General features: G+C 38.7%; 7 protein-coding genes and 2 long non-coding RNA genes across 16 annotated transcripts; 5 read left to right on the top strand and 4 right to left on the bottom strand.

Annotated features, from left to right (window-relative positions):
• Positions 1-6,500: 6,500 nt before the first annotated feature.
• Positions 6,501-7,758, top strand: LOC104817306. The gene is made up of 3 exons (XM_010546450.1): positions 6,501-6,725; positions 6,887-6,945; positions 7,041-7,758. The coding sequence occupies exons 1-3, from the start codon at positions 6,546-6,548 to the stop codon at positions 7,654-7,656; spliced, it is 855 nt and encodes a 284-aa protein (XP_010544752.1). The 5' UTR covers positions 6,501-6,545; the 3' UTR covers positions 7,657-7,758.
• Positions 7,759-7,891: 133 nt separating this feature from the next.
• LOC104817305 (syntaxin-73-like) lies at positions 7,892-10,298 on the bottom strand. Its single transcript, XM_010546449.1, has 9 exons — positions 9,942-10,298; positions 9,708-9,833; positions 9,381-9,549; positions 9,191-9,276; positions 8,969-9,037; positions 8,833-8,877; positions 8,556-8,618; positions 8,389-8,465; positions 7,892-8,151 (listed from the first exon to the last, which is right to left on the bottom strand). The coding sequence occupies exons 1-9, from the start codon at positions 10,095-10,097 to the stop codon at positions 8,139-8,141; spliced, it is 804 nt and encodes a 267-aa protein (XP_010544751.1). The 5' UTR covers positions 10,098-10,298; the 3' UTR covers positions 7,892-8,138.
• Positions 10,299-10,476: 178 nt separating this feature from the next.
• Positions 10,477-11,781, top strand: LOC104817303. Of its 3 annotated transcripts, XR_772500.1 has the most exons (4): positions 10,479-10,740; positions 10,893-11,154; positions 11,261-11,587; positions 11,690-11,781. It is a non-coding gene; the product is annotated as an uncharacterized LOC104817303 (long non-coding RNA). The 3 variants fall into 3 exon arrangements; XR_772501.2 differs by having other exon boundaries at positions 10,477-10,740; positions 11,002-11,587; XR_772499.1 differs by having other exon boundaries at positions 10,478-10,740; positions 10,893-11,587.
• LOC104817304 (pentatricopeptide repeat-containing protein At2g46050, mitochondrial) lies at positions 10,920-13,614 on the bottom strand. 2 transcript variants are annotated; one of them, XM_010546447.1, is made up of 2 exons: positions 11,425-13,614; positions 10,920-11,349 (listed from the first exon to the last, which is right to left on the bottom strand). In XM_010546447.1, exon 1 carries the CDS (start codon positions 13,412-13,414, stop codon positions 11,624-11,626), a length of 1,791 nt encoding a protein of 596 aa, XP_010544749.1. In that variant the 5' UTR covers positions 13,415-13,614; the 3' UTR covers positions 10,920-11,349; positions 11,425-11,623. The 2 variants fall into 2 exon arrangements, with proteins under 2 accessions (XP_010544749.1, XP_010544750.1); XM_010546448.1 differs by having other exon boundaries at positions 10,920-11,319.
• Positions 13,615-14,726: 1,112 nt separating this feature from the next.
• LOC104817301 (AT-rich interactive domain-containing protein 1) lies at positions 14,727-18,536 on the top strand. 5 transcript variants are annotated; one of them, XM_019202973.1, is made up of 3 exons: positions 14,727-14,811; positions 15,374-16,313; positions 16,911-18,536. In XM_019202973.1, exons 2-3 carry the CDS (start codon positions 15,393-15,395, stop codon positions 17,694-17,696), a joined length of 1,707 nt encoding a protein of 568 aa, XP_019058518.1. In that variant the 5' UTR covers positions 14,727-14,811; positions 15,374-15,392; the 3' UTR covers positions 17,697-18,536. The 5 variants fall into 5 exon arrangements, 4 of the variants coding, with proteins under 4 accessions (XP_019058518.1, XP_019058516.1, XP_019058519.1 ...); XM_019202971.1 differs by having other exon boundaries at positions 14,730-14,811; positions 15,341-16,313; XM_019202974.1 differs by lacking the exon at positions 14,727-14,811 and adding an exon at positions 14,849-15,159.
• Positions 18,463-20,867, bottom strand: LOC104817302 (bifunctional L-3-cyanoalanine synthase/cysteine synthase C1, mitochondrial). Its single transcript, XM_010546445.2, has 10 exons — positions 20,601-20,867; positions 20,375-20,484; positions 20,213-20,270; positions 19,764-20,027; positions 19,549-19,686; positions 19,409-19,460; positions 19,201-19,280; positions 19,026-19,085; positions 18,842-18,922; positions 18,463-18,743 (listed from the first exon to the last, which is right to left on the bottom strand). Exons 1-10 carry the CDS (start codon positions 20,763-20,765, stop codon positions 18,645-18,647), a joined length of 1,107 nt encoding a protein of 368 aa, XP_010544747.1. The 5' UTR covers positions 20,766-20,867; the 3' UTR covers positions 18,463-18,644.
• Positions 20,868-22,148: 1,281 nt separating this feature from the next.
• LOC104817298 lies at positions 22,149-23,333 on the top strand. Its single transcript, XM_010546437.2, has 3 exons — positions 22,149-22,611; positions 22,844-22,972; positions 23,066-23,333. Exons 1-3 carry the CDS (start codon positions 22,285-22,287, stop codon positions 23,243-23,245), a joined length of 636 nt encoding a protein of 211 aa, XP_010544739.1. The 5' UTR covers positions 22,149-22,284; the 3' UTR covers positions 23,246-23,333.
• On the bottom strand, positions 22,618-23,660 carry LOC104817299. The gene is made up of 3 exons (XR_772497.2): positions 23,553-23,660; positions 23,253-23,369; positions 22,618-22,740 (listed from the first exon to the last, which is right to left on the bottom strand). It is a non-coding gene; the product is annotated as an uncharacterized LOC104817299 (long non-coding RNA).
• Positions 23,661-23,950: 290 nt separating this feature from the next.
• On the top strand, positions 23,951-26,079 carry LOC104817300 (ATG8-interacting protein 1-like). The gene is made up of 3 exons (XM_019202936.1): positions 23,951-24,133; positions 24,768-25,562; positions 25,796-26,079. The coding sequence occupies exons 2-3, from the start codon at positions 24,783-24,785 to the stop codon at positions 25,856-25,858; spliced, it is 843 nt and encodes a 280-aa protein (XP_019058481.1). The 5' UTR covers positions 23,951-24,133; positions 24,768-24,782; the 3' UTR covers positions 25,859-26,079.
• Positions 26,080-26,654: the final 575 nt, after the last annotated feature.

Below are 26,654 nucleotides of genomic sequence, written 5' to 3'. Positions count from 1 at the left end.
GTCTAGGTCCACGGCGGCGGCGGGAATTACCGCCGGATTCAGACATCGGAGACGGCGACGGAAGAGAAGTAGAAGAAGAAGTCGAGGACGATGAATGAGACGGCGCCGTTTTGATGGTGACCAGTGAAGAGTTCTCTATACTCTCTTCTTCGTCCATGAAAATCTGTCTCGACCTGCAGTCCTGGGTACAAAACGTGCCTCCTCTGCGGAACCAGAGAAAACAAATTCCCAGAAAACAACGCAAACCCATTATCAGTCATCGGAAGACGAAATCTGGGTTCTTTTAAAAAATCATTATTCATGAACATCTAGAGATCTGTGGAGCGATGAATCACAGAAAAAAACCAGAATCTCTAGTGCTCTGTTTTATCTGTGCTTACTTATACATGTAGATGTCCTTTCCGGACAGGAGTTTCTTTCTGCAGAGAGAGCAGTGCTCGAGAAATCCAAGATCCGAATACGAGCTCTCACGGCGGAATCCGGCGGTATACGCGGAGGAGGAGGAGGCGGTGATCATCACGGCGGTTTTGTTGAGAATGTGCGGCGGTTTTGGGCTGATAACTCCGCCGGAATCTCTCATCGGAATATTAGTTGTCTCCAACACGACGCTTAGGCCCACCATATTTTTTTTCAGTTCATATCTTTCTTCTCCCTCCTTATGCTTCTCGGATTCTGGTGTTGATGGAGAAAGGGTGAGAAGCAGAATGAGAAGCTTTCCGTTTGAGAGAGGATATAAATAAAATAATAAAATATTGGGGGAGATTGTGGGTCCCACGGGGTGCTGATTTGATTCTTGTGATCGATACGTGCCACGTGTACCCATATATAAGGGTTATCCAAATAAATATAATCTCATTGTATTTTCATAATTTATATGTATGCACCCATGCACATTTAGTATGGGAGCGCCGGTCAAAACAAATATTCATGTAAAAAATTCTGAAAAATATTAAATAAACATTCAGAAATGATCAATATAATCATAAATTAATCCAGGGGAATAATAATCATATGATATATTTCAGAAATAAATAGAAAATTCTTCTGTTGAAAGACAGTGTATAATGAAATTTTAAAATCTCTAATAAATGTGGCTCCGTACGATGAACAGTTTCTTTTTAGCCTAAAGATGTGCTGCATTGTCCGAATATTTGGATAAATTTCTTATAACCTTTTTCGGGTAAAGGGAAATTTTGATTATTTTCTGAATCAAAATTTTCAGTTCTTGAAAAAGTTACACTAATTCCGAGTTCATATGTTGGTTTATTTTTTTTAAAAATAGTTTATTCAAACAAACCCATTTTTATTCGTAATGTTTTTGTTTTGATATGTTGTTCTGATTTGTTATGGATTCGAATAATTTGATGTTATAAAAAGTATATTTTTTTGTTAGGCAATATTCGAATAAATAACATCTATCTAAATTCGATTAGATTTTGTAGAATAAGATCGAATTGTCAACTCGAATGTAATGTGTGATATACGTAGGGATTTTATAGAAAAACACACACGAGTGGACAATTATTTTCTTCACATTTCAACAAAAAATTTTTTTTTTTTGTTTTCCAATTTCCGCCCTAACATTTAAAAAAAAGGTGGTGTTCTAAATTCGATTAGATTTTGTAGAATAAGATCGAATTGTCAACTCGAATGTAATGTGTGATATACGTAGGGATTTTATAGAAAAACACACACGAGTGGACAATTATTTTCTTCACATTTCAACAAAAAATTTTTTTTTTTTGTTTTCCAATTTCCGCCCTAACATTTAAAAAAAAGGTGGTGTTTTTTTTTTCCCACGACGCTTAGGCCCACCATATTTTTTTTCAGTTCATATCTTTCTTCTCCCTCCTTATGCTTCTCGGATTCTGGTGTTGATGGAGAAAGGGTGAGAAGCAGAATGAGAAGCTTTCCGTTTGAGAGAGGATATAAATAAAATAATAAAATATTGGGGGAGATTGTGGGTCCCACGGGGTGCTGATTTGATTCTTGTGATCGATACGTGCCACGTGTACCCATATATAAGGGTTATCCAAATAAATATAATCTCATTGTATTTTCATAATTTATATGTATGCACCCATGCACATTTAGTAAAATATTACTGTATCCTTGAATTTCCACACGTTTTTCTCCGTTCTACAAAAAATGTGAATGAGTTAAAGGAACAAGGCCATTGAGCCCTAACCTTTCCGAAAAATATTTAATTTAACTTTCGACCGAAAAAAAAAAGGTACCGTGAAAAAACTTATAGTGGACTCGAGCGCGTGATAAGAAATGCAACCTAGTTAAAAGGATATGGTACGACGAGTAATTGTTTTAACCACGTGGATTCGACACGTGTCATTATCATTCAGACAAATGTGGGGTCGTTCTAAATGCAGTGGACATGTCCTATATAAAATTAAATGAATATAATAAAAATTGAGTTGAACCGGATATTAAAAAGATTCATTTTTTTTTTATATATAAAACTAATTGATTTGCATGAAGATAATGAAAATTGAGTTGAACTGAATATTCTTATTAATATTTTAAATAAGAATGTTTTTAAAAAAAAATCAAACCGGATTTAACCGCGTGTACCAATTCCAATAGCATTTTTAATATTAGGTAATAAATAATCTAATGTTATTGGTTACGTGAGGTGACAAATTTTTTTTTAAAAAAACCTAATATTTTTGGAGGATTAGAACTAATAAATATCAGAGGACAACTTTATAATGGCTTTTACATTATAGCTTGGCGGTTGGTCCATGTTTTTAAATAAACAAACTTTAGTTGTGGGTTCATGCATGTTATACAAATTATAGGTTTTCTTTTATTTAACATACAGAAAAATAATTGTAAAGATATTCGTGAGAAGGGTCGCCGATATCATTCATTACGTTATCGTGATCGCTGGGTACAATACAAGTGTGTAAATATATACATGTATATTTTTTTCAGGGAAAATTTTATTTAAAATACTAATATTTTTTTTATATTTTATGTGAATTGTTTGAAATCTTATGATAAATATATATGCTAGATTGATGATGTGGCAAAGCTTCGAGTCGCTCGGGTCTGAAATGATTTTCGAATCGAATCTTCTGGTGCCACCAAGAACATGAGAGAGATTGGGAAAACAATTTCCTTGGTCCGGTTTAGACTTTAATAATGAAATTCGATATGATTTCTAGCTAACCAAACCAACGGTTTAGGGTCCGGTTAAAAGCCTGATCAGGCCCAACTCATTATCGGGCCATAAAATAAAGATCAGAAGCCCAAATAAATGAATAAAAGCCATATTTTATGGCCGAAAAGCCCAAATAAAGCCCAACGGTTCATGTACATATAAAATTCACATTCAACATTTTGTTCATACATAGTGGAAGTGACGTGGGACCGATTTCAATGTTTAATGAGATTAAAAAAATAAAATTATGTTTATATGGACTTTGAAAATTTAAGTTTATTTACTAGTAAATATAAATTTTATTAAGAATAGACAATAAACAAAATAACAGTACTAATTTCACACGATCCATGTGTCTACACTTAAGTTTTCACAACTAAGTTAATTTTTTTTTAAAATTATTTTGCTCAAATAAAATTGAATATCTTCTCAAACTTAACATATATCATTGATTCAATTCTTAAATTACAATATTAGTATACGTGAAAATACATAGACGGATTGCATTCCAATTTAATTTCAGTCAAGAGAGAGAATAATATCACTTAAATGAGCTATAATGAAAAACATTAATTTGGGTCCATTTTCAAATCACCTGTCACATGAACATGTGCCTTGTTCTAACAAATAAGCCACATACGTCGATGTCTAGCTTCGCATAGTAAAATCATCAATCATCCATGATAATGCATCATATACACACACGTGTCTGGGTAAGGAGACAAACATGCACGTGCGTACACGACGTTTTGGTAAGGATGAGATTGATGAGATCAGGACACAAGAACATATGTGTGTGTGTGTGTGTGTATATATATATATATATTATGTAATTTTTTATATATAAAAGCCGAGACACGTGACTGATCCAAAGTGTGGAGCATGGAGAGTTGGTTTGGGTGTTTGGAGTTGGAGATGTGTCATGTTTCTCTCTCTCACACTCACACTCACACACATACACACAAACACACACGAATGTGTATTGGTGCATGTGTATGTATATACACATATATTTTTTTTTATAATGAATTAATGATGTATATACACATATTTACGTGTGAATGTTTGATTTATTAATGTAACATGCGGAAGTTTCTCTTTCAAGAAGAGGTTTTAATTCTCCTATGTATTTTTTTTTTACTCTTTTGGATTGGTGGGGTTTTGTAATTGATTTAGGTACAAGTAAATGTTGATTATGAAGATCATATTGTTTGTTAGACTCATTATTCTTACTGTAAAAAAATAATTACTGTATATAGCATTCTATGTATTTATTTTTAGAGCGTCCGTAGTTTTATTTAGTACGTATACAAAACTTGTTTATTATTTTTAGATATTAATACTATATGATTTAACACATGATATAGGCTTGGGGATCACATCGAAGATCGATATGACAGATTAACTAAGATAATATTATCAAGATGATTGGTTATAAATGATATTAGGACCCAGCTGATATCGATCCATTACCAAATTACTTTATGGATTCTGATTTCTTTATTTTTTTCCAAATTAAATTAATTCAAGTATTTTTTTTTTTCTAGATTCCTAAATCCTAACTGATCTTCGATCCAACTATAAAGGATCCAATCTTGTTTATTGACGAATAAAATAAAATAATAAAAAATATAGTATCTCTAAGCAATGAATTAAATTTGAAATTAGGGTTTGTAACGATGTTATATGAACTTATGATGGGTATAGATGTAAATCTTAAAGTCATATCAGCATTTTGCTTTATCAATGGACTTTATTGAATAATTCCATTGAACATCAATACCATTATCAATAAGAGAGTGTGTGTGTGTGTATATATATATATATATATAATTTATAGTGAAATTTATATATTAGCCACTACCTAAAACGAACCATATATATATATCATATGAAGCCGTGATTAAACCATATGTGTGTGAGAGAAAACAAATGGATTGAAAATTGCATTTTCTCGACGGGCCGATTATATTTCGGGAGCGGTTGAGGATCTCATGAAAAAAAAAATTACAGCCGAGGGACCTGCAGATTAACCATTTTATATTATATGATCAGTTGAATAGTATTTTTTTCATTAATTTTACTTTCTTCGTATTGTTTAACATTTCTTTACTTCAATTATCTTAAAGACTTAAACCTTATATTTCTTAACATGAAAATATAGTTGATCCTATCACTATTTGTTCACGTGAAGATGCTACTTACCCTTTTTATCTCATCTTTTCCCATAAAATATCGAATGAATTTTGTTTTTAAATGAAAAATTTTATTTTCAGATTTATTTTGAAGTAAAAATTATGAGATATATTTTTAAGTAAAAGAGAATAGATAAAAGATTGTTGTTAAAATAAAATATTCTTCTAACCACAAAATATAAAATAAATTATGTGTTGGTTATGCTTTTAGATTTTTAATAACGACCAGCTAGAATTCGATTCATAGACAGCGGAAATGTTATCGTTCGTGACCTAGTATTTCGCATGGCGCGCAATTACAATTTCAAATTTAAATAATTTTTTTTATAAAACGGCGTATTTATAGAAAATGTTATAATGATCTGTATCGGTAAATACATACATAATACCACTTTCTTACCAAAAACGTTGCTTATACGCCCTTTTTGCATTTGGGGGGTAAATGGTAGAATTTGATTATTACGATCAATTTTTTTTTCTTGGTCTTTTTATTCGTATGTTAATAATGATTTACCGTATTCAAACGAATAAAATAGAAACAAATAATCCCTAGTACTATCGTTTTTTTTTCTTCATGTGATTGATATTATTTCTAGGGGACTCAACGGTATAATGCGACAATATTAAGGAAAATAGAAACAAACGGTCCCGAGATTAATTTGGATCTTGGTTCATCATATCCGGTTACAAAATATATATATATATATATAAACCGGGTGCAGTTGAAGATGACCGTATGTTATGATTACTCTCCATTTGTAAATATAAGGAAAGTTCTATAGTTTCCATTGCGCGCTTGTACAACGAATAATACCTTATTCTCTTTAAATATATTGAACTTATTTTTGCTGGAAATTAATCGTGTTAGATTTTATTTGGACCACATTTAATAATTTAATTACTGATAATCATCTAATATATTCCACGGGAAATTCCAATTAAGGGAGAGTCTAAGCCAAACAGGGGAAAAAAATGAACCAAAAAAATCCATGTATACAGATATTTGCATGTATAGGTGTGTCAGCGCAAATATTAGCAGACATTTGGAGACTAGCAGTGTCGTCGAAGCTTGTAATAACCATTACAAAGATACTCTCTCTCTCTCTCTCTCTCTCTCTCTCTCTCTCTCCCTCTCACCGTGTCTCTGCGTGTATGTGCGTGTGTGGGATGTGATGAGAATAAGGAAGAACCACAAGGCGGAGGTTAGAGAGTTTCTGTTCCCGGAGCTGCCGGCCGGCGAACCTCTGCCGCCGGCGTACGACTGTAAGGTCAACCGGTCGCCGTGGGACATCCCTCGCGGCCAAGACCCTTTTGCTTACACTCTTCCCCTCCCTCCTCTTCCTCCTCCCCACGTACGTTATACATATCTCACTTCTCCATTGTCATTTTTTTATTATTAGGGTTTTTACATGAGTCGAGACCCACCCATGTTGTGTCGCGTTAGGGTTTCGTGTTTTTTTTTTAATTATATATATATATATATATATATATGTCGTCATTTATTGGTGATCAGATCGTCCGAGACGCGGCCTGGTCGAAGAATCCAGAGGGCGAATATGATGATCCAATGGGGTATTCCACTAAAACTAATTTCTCATCCTCTTGGATAACGATCAATCTGTTATTATATTATCTCATACAGGTTTCTTAACTATTCTCTGACATAGAGCCACGAGTGTGAAAGGCAATGCCGAGGGAGAGAGAGAAGGGAGCGAGGTTGATGAACGAGGAGAAGAAACTGAAAAGCATAGGTCGGATGACAACTGGGAAATCAGAGACAAAGGCAAAGACACACTGAAATATTACCGAAGATGCAGAAAGAAGCCCCTTGCCGAGGTGGCGGAGGAGAAGGAGAAGGCGGATACTTGGCCGCCGCCGCGTCGGAGCCAAAGATCCACCGCTGGGTCGAACCCTGATGACGAGCAATATTACTATTACTCGAGGTTTGGGCGAAGACGAGGCAAGAGTACGAGAAATGGCGGTCCAAGTGGTAATAACAAAGATAATGGAAGGGAAGACGACAAAGTGGAAGCCCCTTTGGACAGGGAAATGTTAGAAGATGCTAACGAAGAAGCTGAAATCGTCGTTGCTGAGGAAAAGAAAGAACACGATACTGAAGTGGACGATGAAGACGATTGTCCTGATGAAGACAACGAGACAACAGAAGCCGACACCGAAAACAGTGAAAAGAGCGATGGAAATGGCGACGAAAGCATTGGCGATTCTTTCGAAGGTGGTATGGATGAAGACGATCGTTATTGGCTATATGGTATCACCAAGTAGAAGATGTCAGAAACTGAAGTTGTCTGATGCAGACTGAGAAAAATGTAGTAGTTGAAACTTAATAAACCAAACAAGTTATACACAATGTTACTTGATGCAGTGATGATGTTGAAAATAGGGTTTGAAGTTGTCGGGGAATAAAAGACAATATATATATATATATATATATATATATATATATATATATATAAAATCCTCTAAAAAAATGTGCATGTTGCCAAGTGTTGCATGGGAATAACACAAAAATCCCACTTTATCTTATCAAAGATCAATTCGTTTAAAGAGGCAATCTCAACATCTTTATAAACCCTAAAAATAAACACCAGAGGTCTAAAAGTACACAGCTTACTGTACAGATAAAAAGAAACACAGAAGATTCCTCCCTTGACCGTAGATATACACGTATATACATAATCTCCGTCAACTGCGGTCGAGATGGCGAGTCCATGCCCGCAGATGATTCCGACATCATCAGTCAGTCCTCACTTCAGGGCGCTGCACAAAAAAAAAGGCGCAAAGACAGAAACCCATATGCTTATTTTCAGAAACTCACTCTCAGTTCTTTCAGCAACACATTGGTTCTGATGAGAATGAATCATGTATATATTCACGTGGCCTAGTTCTCATCATCACAGTATAAAGATGGAGACTTTCGAGTTAGTTGTATCGGAATACATGAGTAGGAAGCTAAAACCAGAGCTTGAGTTATTGGGTTGAGAATAAGGAGCTTACTTGTATATGTAGGCAGCAATTCCTAGGATTATACACAAGAGGATGATGTCCAGGCAGAAGTTACGGCTCGATCTCAGCTGACATGAGCAAAAACACATACCTTAAGTTACACCATAGACATACCTTGAGAGCTTGGTCAGAAATTGATGAACCGGAATGGATATCACCTTGGTTACTGTATCCCTGAGCCTCACATTGGTGCTTTTCAGGTCAGTAGTTGCCTTGTCGACCTGAACAATAAGCCAAAGGACAGAAAAATCTAGTTCAGGATCACCAACACTTAATATTATTCAGGTTTCAGAGAGCAAACATGGCCTTTTTCCCGGGATTTCCAACAAAAAAATGAGTCGGGACAATATCTGCTAATCATAACACATCAAGTGGTATGCTTCTATATCTGCAATACTCCAAATCGATGTTTGGAGGCCAGGGCAAGGAGTTCACCTTTGTATCTATTTCATCCATAAGCGGTGCTTGTCTATCAAATTCCTGAGATGTGACCATAGGAGTTTCACAGGGATCAATGGTGGAACCAAACAACAGAACAGAAAAGTCAACCATAGAAAAGATTTTGATGAACCTCATTAAAGTCATGAGCCATATCCTTCAGAGTATCCAATCCCTCAGCTATGGTATCCAGTCCTTGATCCTGCCACAAAACCAGAGGAAAAGCAGAGCCAGACTAATGTTAGATACAAAACAGGTCACAAAAATCCAATTCCTTCTGACAAATAATATTATATGGAGTTCTTTCCAGTCCATAAAATCGGTAAGACACAACGAGAAAGCAAGAACCACATGCCTGTTTTATCCTTCTCATCTCATATTCTTGTCTGAACTGGCCAGACTCTTTAGTTTGCTGGAAGTATACACTATCAAATCTTTCATCTGATACAATTGAGTAAAATACCATTCACAACAGTCTTTTAGGCTGATCGTATATGCAGAGAATCTTCCAGGGGGGCATATATATAACACTGGGATACAATTACCCGAGGTGGTCGTTTCGATTCTGAGAGCCGAGTATGAAGTTGACGTTGCCCAACCGCTAGTCCCCTTAGCTGGAGCCTCTGAGCCATCTGGTATAGCCTCGACCCTCTCTCTTAAAGACAAGACCAAGTCATTTCGAGCCTCAAGCTCTTCTTTTGAAAGCCCCTTGATCTGTAGAAGAGTGTCGTATCATCAAAAGCACAAACCTTTTCAAACACACAAGACATTAAACCCCGAATAGGATCAAAGCATCATAAGAGTATAAACCCCCTGATCATGGATGTAATCCACAGTCCCTAAATCATAGGCAAAGGGTATATAAAAGGGACCTTTTTGAGAGATAGTCTCTGAAGCTTGGGGATTTCTTCGAGCAAACGAGCTTTAGTCCTCCGAATCTCCGCGTTCGTCGCTACAGCTTTAGCCCTATTCGTCTCCGAAGAGACAGCCTCCGCTTTCTAAACGCAAAACCTCCGATTACAAAAACAAAAAAATTCTAGCCAAAACCAAACAGACAGAGTAGAAACACAACCCTAAAACCCAAAAAGGAAGAAGACGAACATCACCTGAAGAACAGTCTCGAGGGAGGAGTCGACGGCGGCGAAGAGGCGGGCGAAAGGGTCGTCGCCGGAGACATTAGCTTCTCTCTGTTTGTCGACGTCATACTTGTCGTACTTCTTGCAGATGGCGTCAACCCTAGTGATCAAATCGATGACGCTCATCCTCTCCGCCCTAGGTGTTTCGCCGGAGGTTTTTCCCGGGTTTTAATGTTTCCTCTGAAATTCCTTCTCTTCTCTCCTCCGGTCGGGAACTTTCGACGTAGACCTGACGACACGTGGCAGTCTGCGAGGAGAATGACCGGAGATCGTTTTCTGACCGTTGGATCAGATGCCACCAGGCACCGGGTTATCCATGCTGCACTAAAATACTGTTCTTTACAAATGATAATATAAAGTATGATTAATAAGAACGTCTCAGATCAACACGTCATAGATTATTCTAACCAATGTCATATATAAATTTCTTCGCTTTTTCGATTTGGACCCGCTGGCGTATCCGACACGCGCCCATGGGAGCGCGTGACCAACAGAGGAGCAATTGCTATGCAAATATAGAGGAGTCCCCTTTGATAATTTTCCAAAAACCCAACGGTACAGTGACTGAACCCTTTTTCAAATCCCTTTTCTTTCTCGGTTCATCACAAGATTCACCAGATATGGCGAAGATTTCGGTTCTGGGTTTCTGTCTTTTCGTGTTTTCGTGGCTTCTTTGCCACTGTTACTGTCTTCAAGACTTTGTTTTGGCGAATAATGGCAGCTTCTTCACAGTTTCACAGTTTCAAGCTTCAGGTACCCTAAATCAGAGGTCTGTAACTTTGTCTCCTAAAACCCTTTCTCGCTCCTTTGACGAATTTCGCGTTTTTCATACCTTCTTGATGATTTTGCTTTGTTCATTTGAGTTTCGGACATTCGTATCGGTTTTGCGATCTCACCAGTTGTTTCTTTGCTCTTGCACAGTTGATTTGCCTCCATTGTTAATGAATGTACCATTGGAATCTGATGTAGACATCAGACATGATTACAACACAAGTACGTGAGCTTAGTTTGAGTTACTCGCTTATTACAGAACATGGGCCGTCAAAAGAATGGCTCAGTAATCTATCAAAACGCTCAAGAAACTGTTCCGTTGGGGATTTGTTGCGGCCGGTCTTTTATCACACTAACCATGGCAGCCAATTTAAAGTGGACACCAGTTCAAGCTACTGGATTTGGCACACAGGTATGTGTGTGTATATACACATATTACACACAACACTGTTGATGTACAGATACGTGTATATCAAGTTATCTCTTTCTGAAGATTGGCATATGGAAATATCATGCAGCATCTGGCATGTCGCCATCTACACTTCTTCCTTCTTCTTCCTCTGTTCAAAGATTACAACTGCAAATAGCGAGGACCAAGAACACAGAGCTGAAAATTATCAGTTAGCTAGGCAGGACTCTTTACCGAAAAATGAATAAAAAGTATACGAATGGAGAATCTTACCAGCGATAATGAGGAAACGGATTCTTGAAGCTGCCCTGTTGTACAATATCTTGTCAAACGGTATTATTACATCGAAGCAGTTCGGAGGAACAAGACATGGTAACACATAAATCCAAGCTGTTTTCTCCATCTGGATCTCGCCGGAAACCTGTCTGCAAATCTTGTATACTATTTTTGCTCATAGCTGAATCTTAACAGACTACTCCCCAACCCAACTGCACCCGGGAATTTTGGAATTGCTAACTTTCTTCACTGTTTTGCGCAGATGAGCGGCTTTCATCCAATGGCCTTCAGACATGTAGATGTTCGATAACATGGAGTAGTTAGCCGGGTTGGAAGGCTCCAATTCGACAAGTTTCTTTGCAGCCCATTTCATGGATTCTCTGTTTCCATGGACGTTACAAGCTCCCGAGAACGCTGCCAGGGCATGTGAGCTCGGTTCCATGGGCATAGCCATCAGGACTTTATACGCATCATCAATGAAACCGGCTCGGCTAAGAAGATCGACCAGGCAAGCATAGTGTTCAGACTCCGGTTCTATCTTGTAAACGTCACTCATCATCTGTTCAAAGTACCGAAGACCCTCTTGAACTAATCCTCCATGGCTGCATGCAGACATAACCTCTAAAAAGGTAATCTTGTCAGGTTGTAGCTTTCTTCTCATTCTCTCGAACATGATTAAGCTTTCTTTGGAAAATCCATGAAAAGCCAGGGCTCCGATGATCGAGGTCCATGAAACAAGATCCGGCTCTAGGAGAGAATGAAAACATACAAGTGCTTCGGATATATTCCCGGTCCTGGAGTAAGCATTGATCATGGAATTGGCAACAGATGGAAATGCACCAAACCCTTTTTTAGTTATAAAAGATTGCATTTGGAAAATCTCTCTAACCGCAGAGATTTTTGCGCAGGAGCTGAGAATACTAGCGAAAGAATACTCATCGGGATGAACATTTTCACGAAGCATTTTCACAAGAATCCTCATGGCTTCTCTCCCATCTCCAGTTTTGCCATAGCCCACGATCATGGAGTTCCACGTCACGACGTTTCGAGCAACCATCGATTCGAAACACTTTCGAGCGTCTCTCATCTGGGAACTTTTAGCGTACATATTGATTAGTGAAGTTGCCACCGGAATATCGGATTCTAAGGATAGCTTGAGGACATAGCCATGAATCTGCTTGCCCTGAACACTTCCACACGATCCGAGAATGTTCGAGAAAGTATATCCATCACCTCTGAACTCAGTTCTCAATCTCATCAGCTTGAGTATACTAATGGCTTCATCAATCATACCGTTGAGTACATATGAAGAGATTAGTGTATTCCAAAGCACCAAATCTCTGTCGGAAATTTCATTGAATACCCGTCTCGCTTCGGTCACAAAACCGCATTTTCCGTAGAAATCGACGAGGCTGGTACTAAGACAGCAACCTGAACCAAGACCATGTTTCGTGATCAGACAGTGCAATTGGCTACCGGCTTCCACGTCACTGAACTCCGTACACAACCGCATCAGGCCGAGAACAGATACATAATCCAAATCGACCATACTCGACAGCATTCTACGCAGATAACCAAAACCCAGGTTGATTCTCTGTTTCATATGGCCGCCACGGTGGACGACACCATGGATCATAATGTTCCAAGCGACGACATTTCTCTCGGGCATTCCATCGAAAAGCTTGTCCGCATCGTCAAAATCCCTGCGTTTCACGTAAGCATCCAAGACTTGATTTTGCAGAGACAGCGAACTGCAAATTCCCAACTTGATGGCGTATCCGTGTACTTGGTCCACATCACAAGCATGACCCACTTTAGCCGACAGTTTCAGCAGAGAGAAGCAGAAGGAAATAGCCCGGCCAGGGTTTTCTGAGTCGATCCAAGGAGGAGGAAGGGAATTGGCGGTTTGTGTGAGAGAGGACGAAGAAGATGACTGACGTTTGAAATGGACAGTCAGGATCGATGTAGGTCGCCTTCCGCAGCGCATGACGGAAGGGAGAGATGGCCTCCAAAACAGAACCCTCTTACAAAATCAGAGGCTCCCAAGCGTCAATTGGCTTCATACATCGGAATCCGACTGATCAAAGTTTCAGGCCTCAATATAATAAATTAATAACAAGTTTAATATAATAACCAAATTATAATAAATTGAAATCCAGAGATTTTGAAATCCTTTAGATATAGATAGTAGGTTAAAACTATGAAGAAAAACTAGAATGTTGTAAGTTTATTTTGCTCGGGAATAAGTGTTTAAAGGTATAAATTTAGAGATCTCAAACAAGTCGGTTCGGACAAGATCAGACCAATTCGTTTCGAGCCACTTTATTTTCAGTCCAACTCGTTAAACCCGTTTTTATTTAGGTCGAGAAATTCAAAACTCGAACTACATGGCTCGAATTCGCGAGGTAAAAAAATAAAAATATTAAATATAATAAAAAAATTATAAAAATAATAATTATTTTATTTTAAAATAATACAAATATTTAAATTTGATAAAAACCTTTTTAAAAAATATTAAAAAATAAAAATTATTTTTTTTCTGATTCGTGAACCAGTTTGTAGGCTCGTCGAACTAGTTCGCCATGAGTCGAGATTGTGGCAAACTAGCTTGTTTGACTCTTTTTTTTTTAGATTTAAAATTTTTCACTCCAAATCAAAAAAAAAAATATAGATTAGTTCGCAAGTTAACTCACAAACCAGTTCATTTTGATATTTTCATCCTAGGTAGGATGTTGGAGTCAGTAATAGGGATATATGATTTTTTTGAAGTCATTCACATATCAATATAAAAATTGAAAAACCGTTCATATATGAAATCCTTTTAATTGCAGTCATATTCGGAAATGTTAGTCATAGTTTGTGTTAGTTAATTACAAATGAATTTAGTTGATAGTTTTCATGGGATTTCATGTACAGCCTTTAGGATTGTGTTACTGTTTAACTATATATATATATATATATATATATATATATATATAGGTTACGACTTTCTCTTTTGTTACCATTCTCTTAATTCGAAATCGAATCGAACCGTATTAAACCGAAAAACTTATCAAACCGAACAATTTAAATTTTTTTAATGGTATTTTTTTAAAAAATCAAATTTGTCGTACTTATATCGAATTGTAAAAAAATCTAAAAAATCAAAAAATGTATTAAATTTGTCCTTAATAAAAAATCAAAACTAAAACCGAACCGAATATGATATAATAACCGATTAATATATATTTTTATATAACCGAACAAATGAACCAATATAAACCGAATACCAAAATATCCATTGGAACTCTTGGAATTCCCAACTTTATTATATGAAAAACTTTGAAAAGAGAGAAAACAATCAAAACAAACTCTCAAGAACAAAAAAGGACGAAGGAAGGGAAGGTCAGTATTCAAATCCCTCTCAAATCTGTTGTTCTTTTTGGATCTTGCTGTTTAGTGATTCTGTTCATATTTTATAAAATTTTCTGATCGGAAACCCTAATTTTCGGCCAAAAAAAAAAGAGAGAAAAAAAAATTGAAGAGGGGGGGTCTGGGTCCAAGCAAAATTGGATTTGTGACCCCATACTTCACTCTTTCACCATCATCGAACTTGAGAAAATGGCGGGCGGAGAGAGGTAGAGAGTTGGTGTGCCATTTCAAAATGAAAATAAAAATGGTGTGGATTTCGATTTTGTTTTTTCGGCGGGAAACAGCCCTAATTCCGCACATTGACGCCTAGGGTTCTTCGTCGTAAGTTCATGTCCTACTAGTTGAATCACACCCCGATATCTCTTTCCGCTCTCTCTGTATCTGCTTCTCGTGGGTTTTCTCCGTCGTTGAACTTTGTTTCCGGAGTTTTCGTCGCGGAAGATTTCTGGGTTTCTCTTTATCCTTGGGTTACTTAGGTTGGTCGCTATTTTTGATGCTTCAGGAGTACGATAATGGGATCTATGTATGTTTATAGGACCTCGTGTTCGAATTCCATGGCCGGATGGTCGACGGTAGCAGAGGAGAATACCGTCGGCCGCTGCAAAACTTCGAAGAAGCTGTCCGATTGCTCAAATCCACATCTTAAAGGGTCGGCTGTCGAAGGGGAGATCGAGAAGATCGTGCTCTTGTTCCGGCGCCTGCTTGAAGCTTTCCTCGAAGAGTTTTGTTCGGTCGGTAGTTTCCGGCCTCTGCCTCCGATGACGGGAGACGGAAAAACCGTGGATTTGTTCAAGCTCTTCCTTAACGTCAGTGATAAAGGTGGATTTGACGCGGTTTCCAAAAATGGGTTGTGGGGAAATGTTGCTCAAGATTCTGGGTTAGGGTTGAACGATTCAGCTTCTGCGAAGCTGATGTATGTCAAGTACTTGGATGCATTTGGGAGATGGCTGAATAGGGTCGTTTCAGTAGAGCCTGATTATAGTGGCCTGGAGTTGTCGGGAATCTCGGTAAAATTGGAAACAGAACTTAAAAGTTTTCTATCGGAAATCAAGAGGAAATATGGGCAGGGGAAAGGTGGGAACTCCGAGGAGTCAGGGACAGGGCTTAAGTGTTTTATATCGGAAATGAAGAGAAGATATGATAAATATCACACTGATAAAGAGAGTGTGTCTATTGACGCTGTGAAGAAGGTTGAGGAATTGGAAACGGCTGTTAGTGAGAAAGTAGTGTTTCATGATCAGGAGCTCGAGGGAAGCCCTTGTTCTGGGAAGAGGAAACGGGAATGTACTTCTGAGATGCTGAAATGGTTAACTAACGTTGCTAGGGATCCATGTGATCCAGCTATTGGTCCTTTGCCGGAAAGATCAAAGTGGGCATCTTATGGAAACGAGGAGCCATGGAAACGATTTCTTTTGTTTAGGGCTGCAATGTTGCAGAAAAGGCATACTGATTCTCCTTCTGGTAAACACTGGGAGGTATGTAGTATGTATATTCTTTGAAGATATTCGTTGATTTTCTGATAAAATCATATGCTGAGATGGTTAAGTGTTGTTTCTTGGAATAAGAAAGATAATTTATGGATCTTTTACGAAATTGTTGCTCTGGGAATAGATTTGATTGTTATCATATGTACAAGAACTAAATTTATCGCAGAATACTCATTATGGTTAATGGTGGCCAGAAATTTGAAACGTATGAGGTTGCTAATGAGGGACTAGGGTTCCATCACATCTTGATAATGCCGGTGCTTAATAAAATCCTAGCCATAAAACTTTGGTGCTCAATAATGTTGGTTGTGATCAGCATGAATCAGGGGTAAACCTTTGCCAGGGAACAAATATCTTATCTGTGGTTTCACTGCTGTTTCATGAACTGCATGGACACTGTGCATTGTTATTCAAATGACAAATCTGAGTAGATTGTGGATCTTTCTAATTTTTTGCGTCTCCTGAGTCTTGATTATGGTTTTTGCATGTATATACTATACTGTTTAACTACGATTGTAGTGTTTGAGTTGTATTGTATTTCTTGAGTTAATCTGATGTATTTGAAAATTTCTTCATGTTTTCTAGACGCACCAGAAGATGCACCCATACATGTACGAAGATAGCATTGGACCTGGTTACAACCTAAGAGAGAGGCTGAGTTTTAGTGGCAGTTCAGTTAATGAGAGGAAAGCTGCTAAACTTGAGATTTGTTCAGACAATGATTCATCAATGGAAAATTCAGATGAGGAATCAGACATTCCAGTTGGTTCAGATTATCAAGCTGAAGTTCCTGAATGGACTGGCAGTGTAGTTTCTGAAAGTGACCTGAAGTGGTTGGGAACTAGGGTCTGGCCCCTGGACAAAGTACAAAACCCGAGACTTCTTATCGAGAGAGATCCCATTGGAAAGGGAAGACAAGATTCGTGCGGCTGCGAAAGACCAGGTTCTGTTGAATGTGTCAGGTTTCATGTCAGCGAGAAACGAGTAAAGCTGAAGCTTGAACTGGGGTCAGCTTTCTCCGGATGGGGCTTTGATGAGATGGGTGAAGCCACCATGCAGATATGGACAAGTTTAGAACAAAAGAAGATAAATGCTATGATTAGGACTCCTCCTTTACTCGATCAATTGTTCTTCGAGCAGGTGGGCAAGATTCTCCCGACGAAGAACAGAGCAAAGATTGTAAGCTACTACTACAATGTCATCCTTTTGCAGTATAGAGCAAAGCAGAATAGGGGCATTCCTTGCGTGATTGATAGTGACCCTGATGAACCGGATTGCGAATCTGCATCAGATAACTCCGCACCTGCGGCAAGCAAATCGGGGAAACCTCTCCTACTTTCTCCCAAGAAACCAAATAGACAGGCACGGTAGATTTTGAACAGGAAACAACTGTTTTTGATTAAGACGGAGCATGGGTATTGTTTTCCAAAGCTTCCCTCTGAAACTATCAACTTGGAGATGAGATGATGCTCATTGGGTGATCAAATTTTGTGTTTTTTTTGGGTTATTTTGCTTAATTGCTTGATGCCAGCCTCTTCAGAAGAACCCTAAGGTATTTTCCTTTCCTTTTTTTTTCTCCTTTCTTTGGAGATCGCAGATGAAGAGCCGACTTGGTTTAGCGGTAAAACCATTTACCGTGGGGGATGAGGTCGCGGATTCGAATCCATCTTTCTACATTAAAATGTAGGGGTAAGGTGGTGGATATGAACTGGGTTTGGTCCTTTTTTTTTTGGAGATCGCAGATATGAGAACAAAAAATTGTGATTAGAAAGAGGGTGTTGAAGTACAGAGAAACAACCTTTTACTTGTTTTTGGTTGGTGAAGACAACTCGCGAGGAATGTAATTGCTCCTCTTGACTGTTCTAAGATGAAGTTTCTGCTCTTATCATTTCCTAACCAGCTTTGTCTTAAAAATTCCAAAAATGTTGAAGCTGCTGCTCACATTTGTACAAGCGGGTGTGAATTTTTTTTCCATATTTTTTGGCTTTTGATGTAATGCTATGCAACAATGAAAATATGAATTGAATTTCGGCCGAGGTTATATAGTTTTGTTCAATTGTATATTCATAAACCGGACATTTTCTCATTTGTCATTTCAGCTGTTCATCCTGAAATAGACCCAACAGTTCATTGGAAATGAAGATCAGAACAAGGAAATATTATTCGAACATACGGACAATGACATTATATAAACAAGCACATTAAAAAAAACAACAGATGGAATATAATATAAAGTTTTTCGCATCTCTTTTTATTGAGTTGAGCAGAGAAACGAGTTGAAGCTGCCAGCTTCAAGAAACCCAGAAGAGGGCAGAGTGATCAGTCGACAGAGACAGGCTCCATCTTCTCAGCTTCCTTTCTCAGCTCTTCGAACAGCACAGACGACAGGTATCTCTCCCCAAAACTCGCATGCAAAGTCTGAAAATTTTCGTCGAAACCAGACATTTTTCACTGTCTGAAACGATGAATCTCTCTTCTGAACGATGAATTTTCGTTAAAACGAGATTTGTTCTTACCACTATGAGCTTGCCTCTGTTCTCCGGCATCTGTGCCAGTTTGAGAGCTGCTACAGTGTTGGCACCCGACGATATCCCCACCTGCATTCACACCCATGTCTTAATATGTCTGTTTCAGACACCCGAAACATGTCTGTATATGTATTGAAAGCTTGTTGAGTGTGTTTTATGGTTTTTTTTTTACCATGAGACCTTCCTTCAGTGCCAATTCTCTAGCCATCTTTACAGCATCATCACTGCTAACCTGTCATCGAGTCTCTCGGTCATGAGTTCCTTTCATTTCTCTCCCTACGAAAACTTGCAAGTTGTTCGAGTTCAAAAAGATCATGGCTTTTGGTAACGACTGATTCAACACTGACCTCGAGAACCTTCTCCAGGATATCCATTTCCAAGATATCCGGCTTAAATCCAACCCCATTGCCCGTGATAGCGTGAGGACCTGTTCAAACGACAACATCAGAGGCAACAGATCCAATACACCGACAAGAATATGCATACAGTACTATCGAGCATTGGCCAAGAACATAAAGGAGAACCAGAAATGGGGACAAGTCGATGCTTTTTTACCCGGTTTACCACCGTTCAGTATGTTGCTTTCTGCAGGTTCCACTCCATATATCTGAAACGCAAGACAAACACCATGATGCATCATTTCATGAACTAATCGAGTATGATCTCTCATATACAACCATGATGCATCATTATACCTTAACATTAGGATTCTTAGATTTGAGGTACTGCCCAACACCGGTGACGGTACCACCACTTCCGATTCCCATCACGAATATGTCAACATTTCCAAGAGTGTCTTCCCATATCTCAGGACCAGTGGTCTCGAAATGCGACTGTTTACAAGCACCAATACCATACATCAGCCCTTTATCTACTTGTACACAGTGCCGGTTGTGTGGAGAGAACCAACCTGCGTATTGGCCGGATTAGAGAACTGCTGCAACATGTGGGCATCGGGTGTATTCTCCAAGAGTTCATACGCCTTCTTGACGGTTCCTCCCATTCCTTTGGCTGGATCGGTGAGGATGAGCTCAGCCCCGAAGGCCCTCATCGTCACCCTCCTCTCCAGGCTGGTGTAAGAGGGCATTGTCAGTATCATCCTGTACCCTTTCATCGCCGCTATGAAAGCCATACTTATCCCCATGTTCCCAGATGTCGGTTCTATCAAAGTTGTCTGAAAACAAGCATCATCGGGTCAAGAAACTCGTGAGGAAGTGATAAACAGAACAGCAGAATGATCCTCATCAGGACACTGTCGATTGACGAAGACAGCGGTCTCTTAGAAGCTAAAATCGAATCTCGAGCTCAAATTGGTAAAAGGAAATCAGACCATGGATGAAGTCGTCAGAAGACGCTTACCTTGCCAGGAATGATCAAGTTTTTCTGTTCTGCGTCGGCTATCATGGCTAATGCCGGTCTGCAGACAACAAACAGAGCAAGATCGATGCTTTCTCTTTAGATTCAGGACCAGACAAGAATCGTATAAACTGAAATCACAATGGAAAATGTTGGGGAGAGTACCTGTCTTTGACACTGGAAGTTGGCTGGAACATTTCTTGCTTGGCTGCAATATAAGCCCCACATCCTTCGGTCACTTTGTTGAGGAAAACAAGAGGAGTCTTTCCGACAAGCTGCAACGAACAACACAACCCAGAAAGAATATTTTCGGACCTCCATTGTTGATCAACACGAACCCGGATGAAATTTTCCAGGAAAGTGGAGGAAAAAAATCGAACGATCGACTCACCAGAGAGGCGTCGCGCTTGGCATTGGTGGAGGGGAAATCCTTGGGAAGATCTCGGAGTCTCTGAGCGAAAGAAGGGGATCCAACGGTGGAGAAGAGCTTCCTCACGGTGTTGGCGCCACCGGGGATAGTCTCTCTCCTCAGGAACCTCCTCGACGCAGCCGCCATTGATGAGAGACCGAAGAAAGCTCAGAGAGGGAGAGAGAAAGAGACACGAAAACTTTTCCGAAGTATCCGAAGGTGGTAAGCGTAAGGTGGAGAGAAAAAAGGTAGTGGTAGCCAAAGCTATATATATATATATATATATATATATACACACACACCAAACAAAAACTGATGAAGTCATCTTTCCACGAACGAAGAGGTGAAATTAAAATCTGAAGAGAGTGAAACGGCCTCGAGTCAAGAGTCCTTTAAGGGATTTCGGACAAGAATCTTTTTGACGATACTTTGGACTGAGACAGAAGGTCTTGTTTTGGAAAAACATTCTAGATTTGGGGAGACTTCATAATTTTAGGAGGTCGGGATTAATTGGGAATCAGAGCAGAAGCTGCAGAAGACTACTTAAAAATTTACAACGTTTTAAAAAAAATCAGAAAATAATTGAAATATGTAATTTTGAACATTAAAAATCTAAACTTTTTTTAAAGAAAACGAGGATATATATTCTATAGCCAAAAAGAAAAAGACAAGCTTTTTCCTTGCCCATTACCTAAAATCATACCAAAATTGTACGAAAAAAGGCAAAAAAAAATTATTGCATCATCCAATAAAGGTGTAAAATTTAGTTCCAATAATAAAGGTATAATTGTGATTATATTTTTCATTGGTGAAGGCATAGATATAAAGGAATTTTATTCAGACATGAGATACTTATTAGATAATACTGTATTTATTGCCTTTATAACACAAGGTCCACTCCCTTAATTACAGTTTTTTACTTATATATTTTGAATGAAAAAAATTAGCAATTGGTGTTCGATTCGGGGATGTAGTTTTAGTGACCCATGTCTCTGTCTCAGTTTCCAAAGCAAGTTGGTGAATCATTTGTTGTAAAATCAATTATATATTTATTTATTAAAATCTTAATGAATCACGTTGTGTTTTATAGATCTACCCGTCACACCCACATGCCTAAAATCTACTTGCAGAAAATAAAATAAAATTTTGGACTTTTAGTTCTATACATATAATATAAAATAAATAATAAATGGGTGGAATGTAAAAAGAAAAAAAAAAAGAAAACTCCCGAATTCTATTTCAGATTTCAATTTTGAATTTATTATATTCGGATTTAATTAGTTCACATTGAATATAAAACTATTTAATTTTTGAATCGATTTTTCGATTATATTTTTTTCTAATTCTGATTCGTTTCGATTTTTTTTATTTTAAAACTCATAATCATCCAATTTTTAATTCGATTTAATTATATTTAAATATCATTCTATTCGAATCAAGTTGTTCTATCGGTAAATTACGCACCGTTTCGACCTTGCTGGCCTCCAATGTTTGCCCCCTCTACTGTTAAAACTCGGAATGCAGTTTATTCCACCCAGACTAAAACGACAAGCCCACCGCTCTGAAGCCTCCGAATCACATTATAACTGTGACAACTGTTTTTTTGCTCATATAAAATGACCATTTCTTCACTTCAATTTTCGATCGAAATCTGGTTCCACAAGGTATGAAGAACCTTCCTTCTACGTTGATTCTTCTCTCCGTCCTCTTTCTCCCTCTTACCTTCTCCCACCTCCACGGATTCGTCCGCCTCGCCGAGGCCGGGAAGCGGCGGATCGAGATCTCCGACGACCTAGACGACGTCGTCGACGATGAGGAGGACGACACCTGGAAGGAGTGGGGGAAGAAACCCTCGCCTAAGACTGAAGAGTTCGATCCGCCTCCGAATATCTCCAATATGGCTCCCGACCAGATCCAGGCTGAAATGGCGAAGCGCACTTTTGGACCTGTCTTTGGCTTCGTCAAGCTCCGGTTTGGCGTTCGCCATACCAAGGTAAATGACTTCCTCCATCTCTCTATTTCTCTTTATTCAGTTGCAATTGCCCCGTAGATCGAAGACTAATGGGGTTACGGCCAGATTACACCAAAATCCATTTGACATTCATGGATATCAGATGATGAACTGCAAGAACCGGAAAAAACCGAGTAATTTTGCAATCATAACATTAGAACCTGAAGATATATGTGTATAGTTGAAGATGTGCGTTGTTATTTGACTGTAACAGGAAATGTTGCTTGAAACTGCCATGAAGTGGAACAAAGTGTTGAAGACTGGAGGGTTGGAGGTCAAATTCACTGGTGTTGACCTGAACACAATCATGTTCAAACTGCAAAGCGGGAAGGACGCTTTGGAGGTAACTTTCATACACCACAAAATATATACAATTTTGATTTGTTCTCTTGTCATTATCTTCTCACATACACTCTTGTCGTGGAGAATTTCACAGTTGAAGGATTTCATCCTGACTCAACCAGAGGCTTACGAGGTTAAGATAGGGGAACAAGCATTCAGAAGACCTGGAGATCCTCCTCTTGATGAAGTCCTTGCGAAATTTGAGGCCGAGAAGAAGAAGGACAATGGTGATGATAGATCTGAGGTTGATGAGAATGTTAAGGACGAGTTATAGTTCTTACTTCTTAGGAGGATTGTCGTTTTAGCTCTTTCACATCTAATCCAACAAGTTTTGATTCAATGTAGTTTCTTCGTCTACAGTCTTCAAACGCTTCTTACTTGTCCTTCTTCTCCAACCCCTAGGGTTCAAAATTTTATCAACATTGACATACATTCGGAACAATCAAACGGATACGCAACATTCACAAGTTCAAACTCAACTGCTGATTTCCAGGAAAAGCTGAAGCATAGTCGGAGAAAAAGAATCTACGACTTTCTCGACAGCCAAACAGAATTGACAGTAGAGAGAGAGATGAAAGTACCTTAACAGCAGAGATAGAGAGAGCTCTCTCCACAGCTATTACGGAGAACTCCATCGAAATCGAAAGCGTAGAGATCTCCCATCACCTTCTTCCTCCCTCCGCCCTCAAATTGTGAGAGACAAACTGGATTTCCAAGTGTTCACCGCTTATATTCCCCTCAGATCTCATTAGCCAATTATAACTCGCCACGTTTTCCGTACATTAATTTTCTGGTAGGGCTAAACCGAATCCGGTTCAATCTATTTTATTTTCGGTTCCGTTTTGAATTAGTTTTGGATGGACGAAAACTCTTAATCTTCCCGTAATTTGAATTAATATAATATAATATATAATATAATGTATATGTATATAAATACTATATCCGGCTTCACACGCAATGACGCATGAATCAAGGACAACTGAACAGCAACCTGATACCACACGTTTTATCCCGCTGTAGCCGGTTATACCGTCTGCTCTTTGCCTCGTCCGAAAACCGGCCATTGCCGGTAATATTCATTGTTCTCTACTTTGCTGGATTTCAGGTCACCCCCGCGAGGAATCCCATCATCATCCTCCGGTTCTGTATTGTACCTTCCCAGGTTTATACCTCTCATCAATCATCTGTGTAGTTGTTCGGCATTGCGATTCTTTTTCTGGATCGGTTCTATGGCTTTTGGAATCGGTTTTTAAATCTCTGTCGCGGTTATGTTTTTGCAAATTTTGATGTTCGCATGCTGAATTCCATAAAATATATATTTGTTCAGAGATATATGGTTGTCCGTTAGATCGCATGATGCTGTTGCTTCCGGATTGGGATTTTTGCCATGGGGATTGATTACACGGAGTTGTCTGAAGGGATTTGATATATTTGGTTTGTCTGATTGTGAAACTTGGCCTACTGATTTGTAATTTGCGATCTGTGGATCCTTTATGGCGATGTTCGGTTCAGTTTTCTGTATTTTGGAATCAAGAGGCTTAATTTATTTATCCTTAATGTTGGTTTAGGGTAATTGCAATGCACGCATTGGGGACTCATTGTAATCTGTAGTTAGTTCTCGTTGTTCTGTGATTAAGCATTTCTGTTTACAATGAGAACTAGAGGTTTTACGGCTGCTAATGTCGTGCCCTGTCAATTCAGCTGATGATGACAGAGTTGATTTCTAGCCGAAGCCCGAGATTATGTGTTGTTTACTTCTCTGCTTTCTAGGTGTTAACCTAGTTTTGTGATAGCAGGTTCTACGGTGTAGGATGGATAATAAAGATGAACAAGGGGAGCATGCTCCTCGAGGAAACGAATGGGAAGTCGTCTCCCTTACTGCATCGGCTTATGCCGCTGCTCCTGGTCCATATAACATCGAGTTGAGGGATGCTCGGAAGTATGATACTTACTACGAAGCAGAAACTTCAAATACTTTATTCATGTCTGATCACTTTGTCTTCCCACCGAGTGAGCATGAGAATGTACCTGTCGAGACTTTCTTTTCTGAGCCCGACAACGATAAGGGAAGCAAGTATGTGGATCCTCTGTTTGAAACGGATCAAGCGAAGCATACTGATGAAAAGGATGAAAAAGACTCAACGATGAGAGGAGCAGACTTGCCGAATGCGTTCTCAAGAACATGGTTTCGTGATGAGATGGGTAACAAGAAACAAAGTATCTACGGTGAATCAACACTTGGTTCTGTCCAGAGTGAAACAGCCAGCAGTAGAGCAACCAAGCATGAGCATGAATCACATTATGTAGAATCAAATGAGACTCTGGAGGGAGGCTTAGACTTGCATTCTGATGCTTCAAATCTCTTTAGATCACCATCAAAGGATGCCAAAGATGCAACTTATAACCTCCCATGTGAAGCCTGGTGGAGAAGGAGGGTTGTTTCCGTGTATGCTCACGCGAAAGAGGCGAAAGCTTTCTGGTCCTTGTTTTTTGCCGCTGCTGTGACTGGCCTTGTAATCCTTGGTCAGCGCTGGCAACAAGAGAGGTGGCAGGGTTTGCATCTCAAGTGGCAATCCAGCATCGGTAGCGAGGTATCAAACATTATCACTTTATACTAAAAAAAATTCCATTGTGTCATTGAATCCCCGAATAGGTTCTGAATTTCCGAGCGCATAAACATTATGCAGAGTACAAGAATCTTCATTGCACCTGTTTTAGTTTGCTAAATGAGATTATGCAGTCTCTTCTGTGCGTTGAATCAGGCAATGCCAATGCTATCTAACAATGTTGTCCATTGATTTCAATCATCCTTTTTTGCGCACAGAAGTTGAGCAGAGTACTGGGACCTCTCGCACATTTTAAAGACTCGGCGGCGGGAGTCAACTGACAAGCTTCGTTCGTGAGGAGTGGTTCCTTGGGTGAGATTTAAAGACCGAAGAGACAAGGCAAGTGGTGTGGCTTTGTTCTGATGCTTGTGTTTAGCTTTGGCCTCTACAATCTCATACTCTGCAGGTACATATAGAATAGAACCGTGTTTCACATACAAAACAGGATCTGATACTTAAATTCATTTATACAATAGTTAGTGAATGGTGTTTGCTTGGTTTATTGGAAACTCCTCTGCCTTCTGTCATAGCTTCTCTCTAGATCTCAAACCTTGATGTTTGTCGGGTTTTTTTTTGGGACCTATATATATATTTTTTTTGAATAAACTGATGGAATGTGAATTGTGATAAACCCTTTGAATAGACAGAACAGTTAGAATAAAAATGCATATGTCTAATGTAAAAAAGTAGCTGAGTTTTGTCTCGATTGATATTAATACGCTGGTCGTCCATCATGTGAATTGGGTAAACTAGCTAACTTTATTTATGTTCCACCATTGTTTATTATTATTATTAGCCAACTTCTTTAGTTTGTGTTTTTTTTTTTAAATCTTCTGTAAGTATTCAGATTGAAAAATACACGGTAAGTTTGTTCATGGCATGTGAATCATATCTATATTAATTTCGTGGCATATGTTTGTGTGTGTAACATACAAATTAACATGATAATGAGTTTTGTTCGAGACCCAAATAATCATATTACCATTAATGGCGTATCAAATAATGTGGATGGACTTTCCTCGAGCAAGTGAATCACTTTTGAAGTTTCTATATCCTTCCACCCCCCCCCCCCGCGCT

This window comes from Tarenaya hassleriana, unplaced genomic scaffold (genome assembly GCF_000463585.1).
Source record: "Tarenaya hassleriana unplaced genomic scaffold, ASM46358v1 Cleome27, whole genome shotgun sequence".
In the NCBI taxonomy this organism is placed as follows: domain Eukaryota; kingdom Viridiplantae; phylum Streptophyta; class Magnoliopsida; order Brassicales; family Cleomaceae; genus Tarenaya; species Tarenaya hassleriana.
This window is presented reverse-complemented; position numbering and strand designations above follow the sequence as displayed.

Excerpts from the sequence above, each read along its gene's own strand:
- LOC104817306 (XM_010546450.1), top strand. The coding sequence starts at position 6,546 with ATGAGAATAAGGAAGAACCACAAGGCGGAGGTTAGAGAGTTTCTGTTC. Across the intron at positions 6,726-6,886 it reads CTCCTCTTCCTCCTCCCCAC|ATCGTCCGAGACGCGGCCTG; the intron begins GTACGTTATACA and ends ATTGGTGATCAG. Across the intron at positions 6,946-7,040 it reads GAATATGATGATCCAATGGG|AGCCACGAGTGTGAAAGGCA; the intron begins GTATTCCACTAA and ends TCTCTGACATAG.
- LOC104817305 (XM_010546449.1), bottom strand. The coding sequence starts at position 10,097 with ATGAGCGTCATCGATTTGATCACTAGGGTTGACGCCATCTGCAAGAAG. Across the intron at positions 9,038-9,190 it reads AGATGAGAAGGATAAAACAG|GATCAAGGACTGGATACCAT; the intron begins GCATGTGGTTCT and ends GTTTTGTGGCAG. Across the intron at positions 8,878-8,968 it reads TGGCTCATGACTTTAATGAG|GAATTTGATAGACAAGCACC; the intron begins GTTCATCAAAAT and ends GTCACATCTCAG.
- LOC104817304 (XM_010546447.1), bottom strand. The coding sequence starts at position 13,414 with ATGCGCTGCGGAAGGCGACCTACATCGATCCTGACTGTCCATTTCAAA.
- LOC104817301 (XM_019202971.1), top strand. The coding sequence starts at position 15,351 with ATGGGATCTATGTATGTTTATAGGACCTCGTGTTCGAATTCCATGGCC. Across the intron at positions 16,314-16,910 it reads CTTCTGGTAAACACTGGGAG|ACGCACCAGAAGATGCACCC; the intron begins GTATGTAGTATG and ends CATGTTTTCTAG.
- LOC104817302 (XM_010546445.2), bottom strand. The coding sequence starts at position 20,765 with ATGGCGGCTGCGTCGAGGAGGTTCCTGAGGAGAGAGACTATCCCCGGT. Across the intron at positions 20,028-20,212 it reads ACTTGATCATTCCTGGCAAG|ACAACTTTGATAGAACCGAC; the intron begins GTAAGCGTCTTC and ends GCTTGTTTTCAG. Across the intron at positions 19,086-19,200 it reads TCCTGGAGAAGGTTCTCGAG|GTTAGCAGTGATGATGCTGT; the intron begins GTCAGTGTTGAA and ends ACTCGATGACAG.
- LOC104817298 (XM_010546437.2), top strand. The coding sequence starts at position 22,285 with ATGAAGAACCTTCCTTCTACGTTGATTCTTCTCTCCGTCCTCTTTCTC. Across the intron at positions 22,612-22,843 it reads TTGGCGTTCGCCATACCAAG|GAAATGTTGCTTGAAACTGC; the intron begins GTAAATGACTTC and ends TGACTGTAACAG. Across the intron at positions 22,973-23,065 it reads GCGGGAAGGACGCTTTGGAG|TTGAAGGATTTCATCCTGAC; the intron begins GTAACTTTCATA and ends AGAATTTCACAG.
- LOC104817300 (XM_019202936.1), top strand. The coding sequence starts at position 24,783 with ATGGATAATAAAGATGAACAAGGGGAGCATGCTCCTCGAGGAAACGAA. Across the intron at positions 25,563-25,795 it reads AATCCAGCATCGGTAGCGAG|AAGTTGAGCAGAGTACTGGG; the intron begins GTATCAAACATT and ends TTTTGCGCACAG.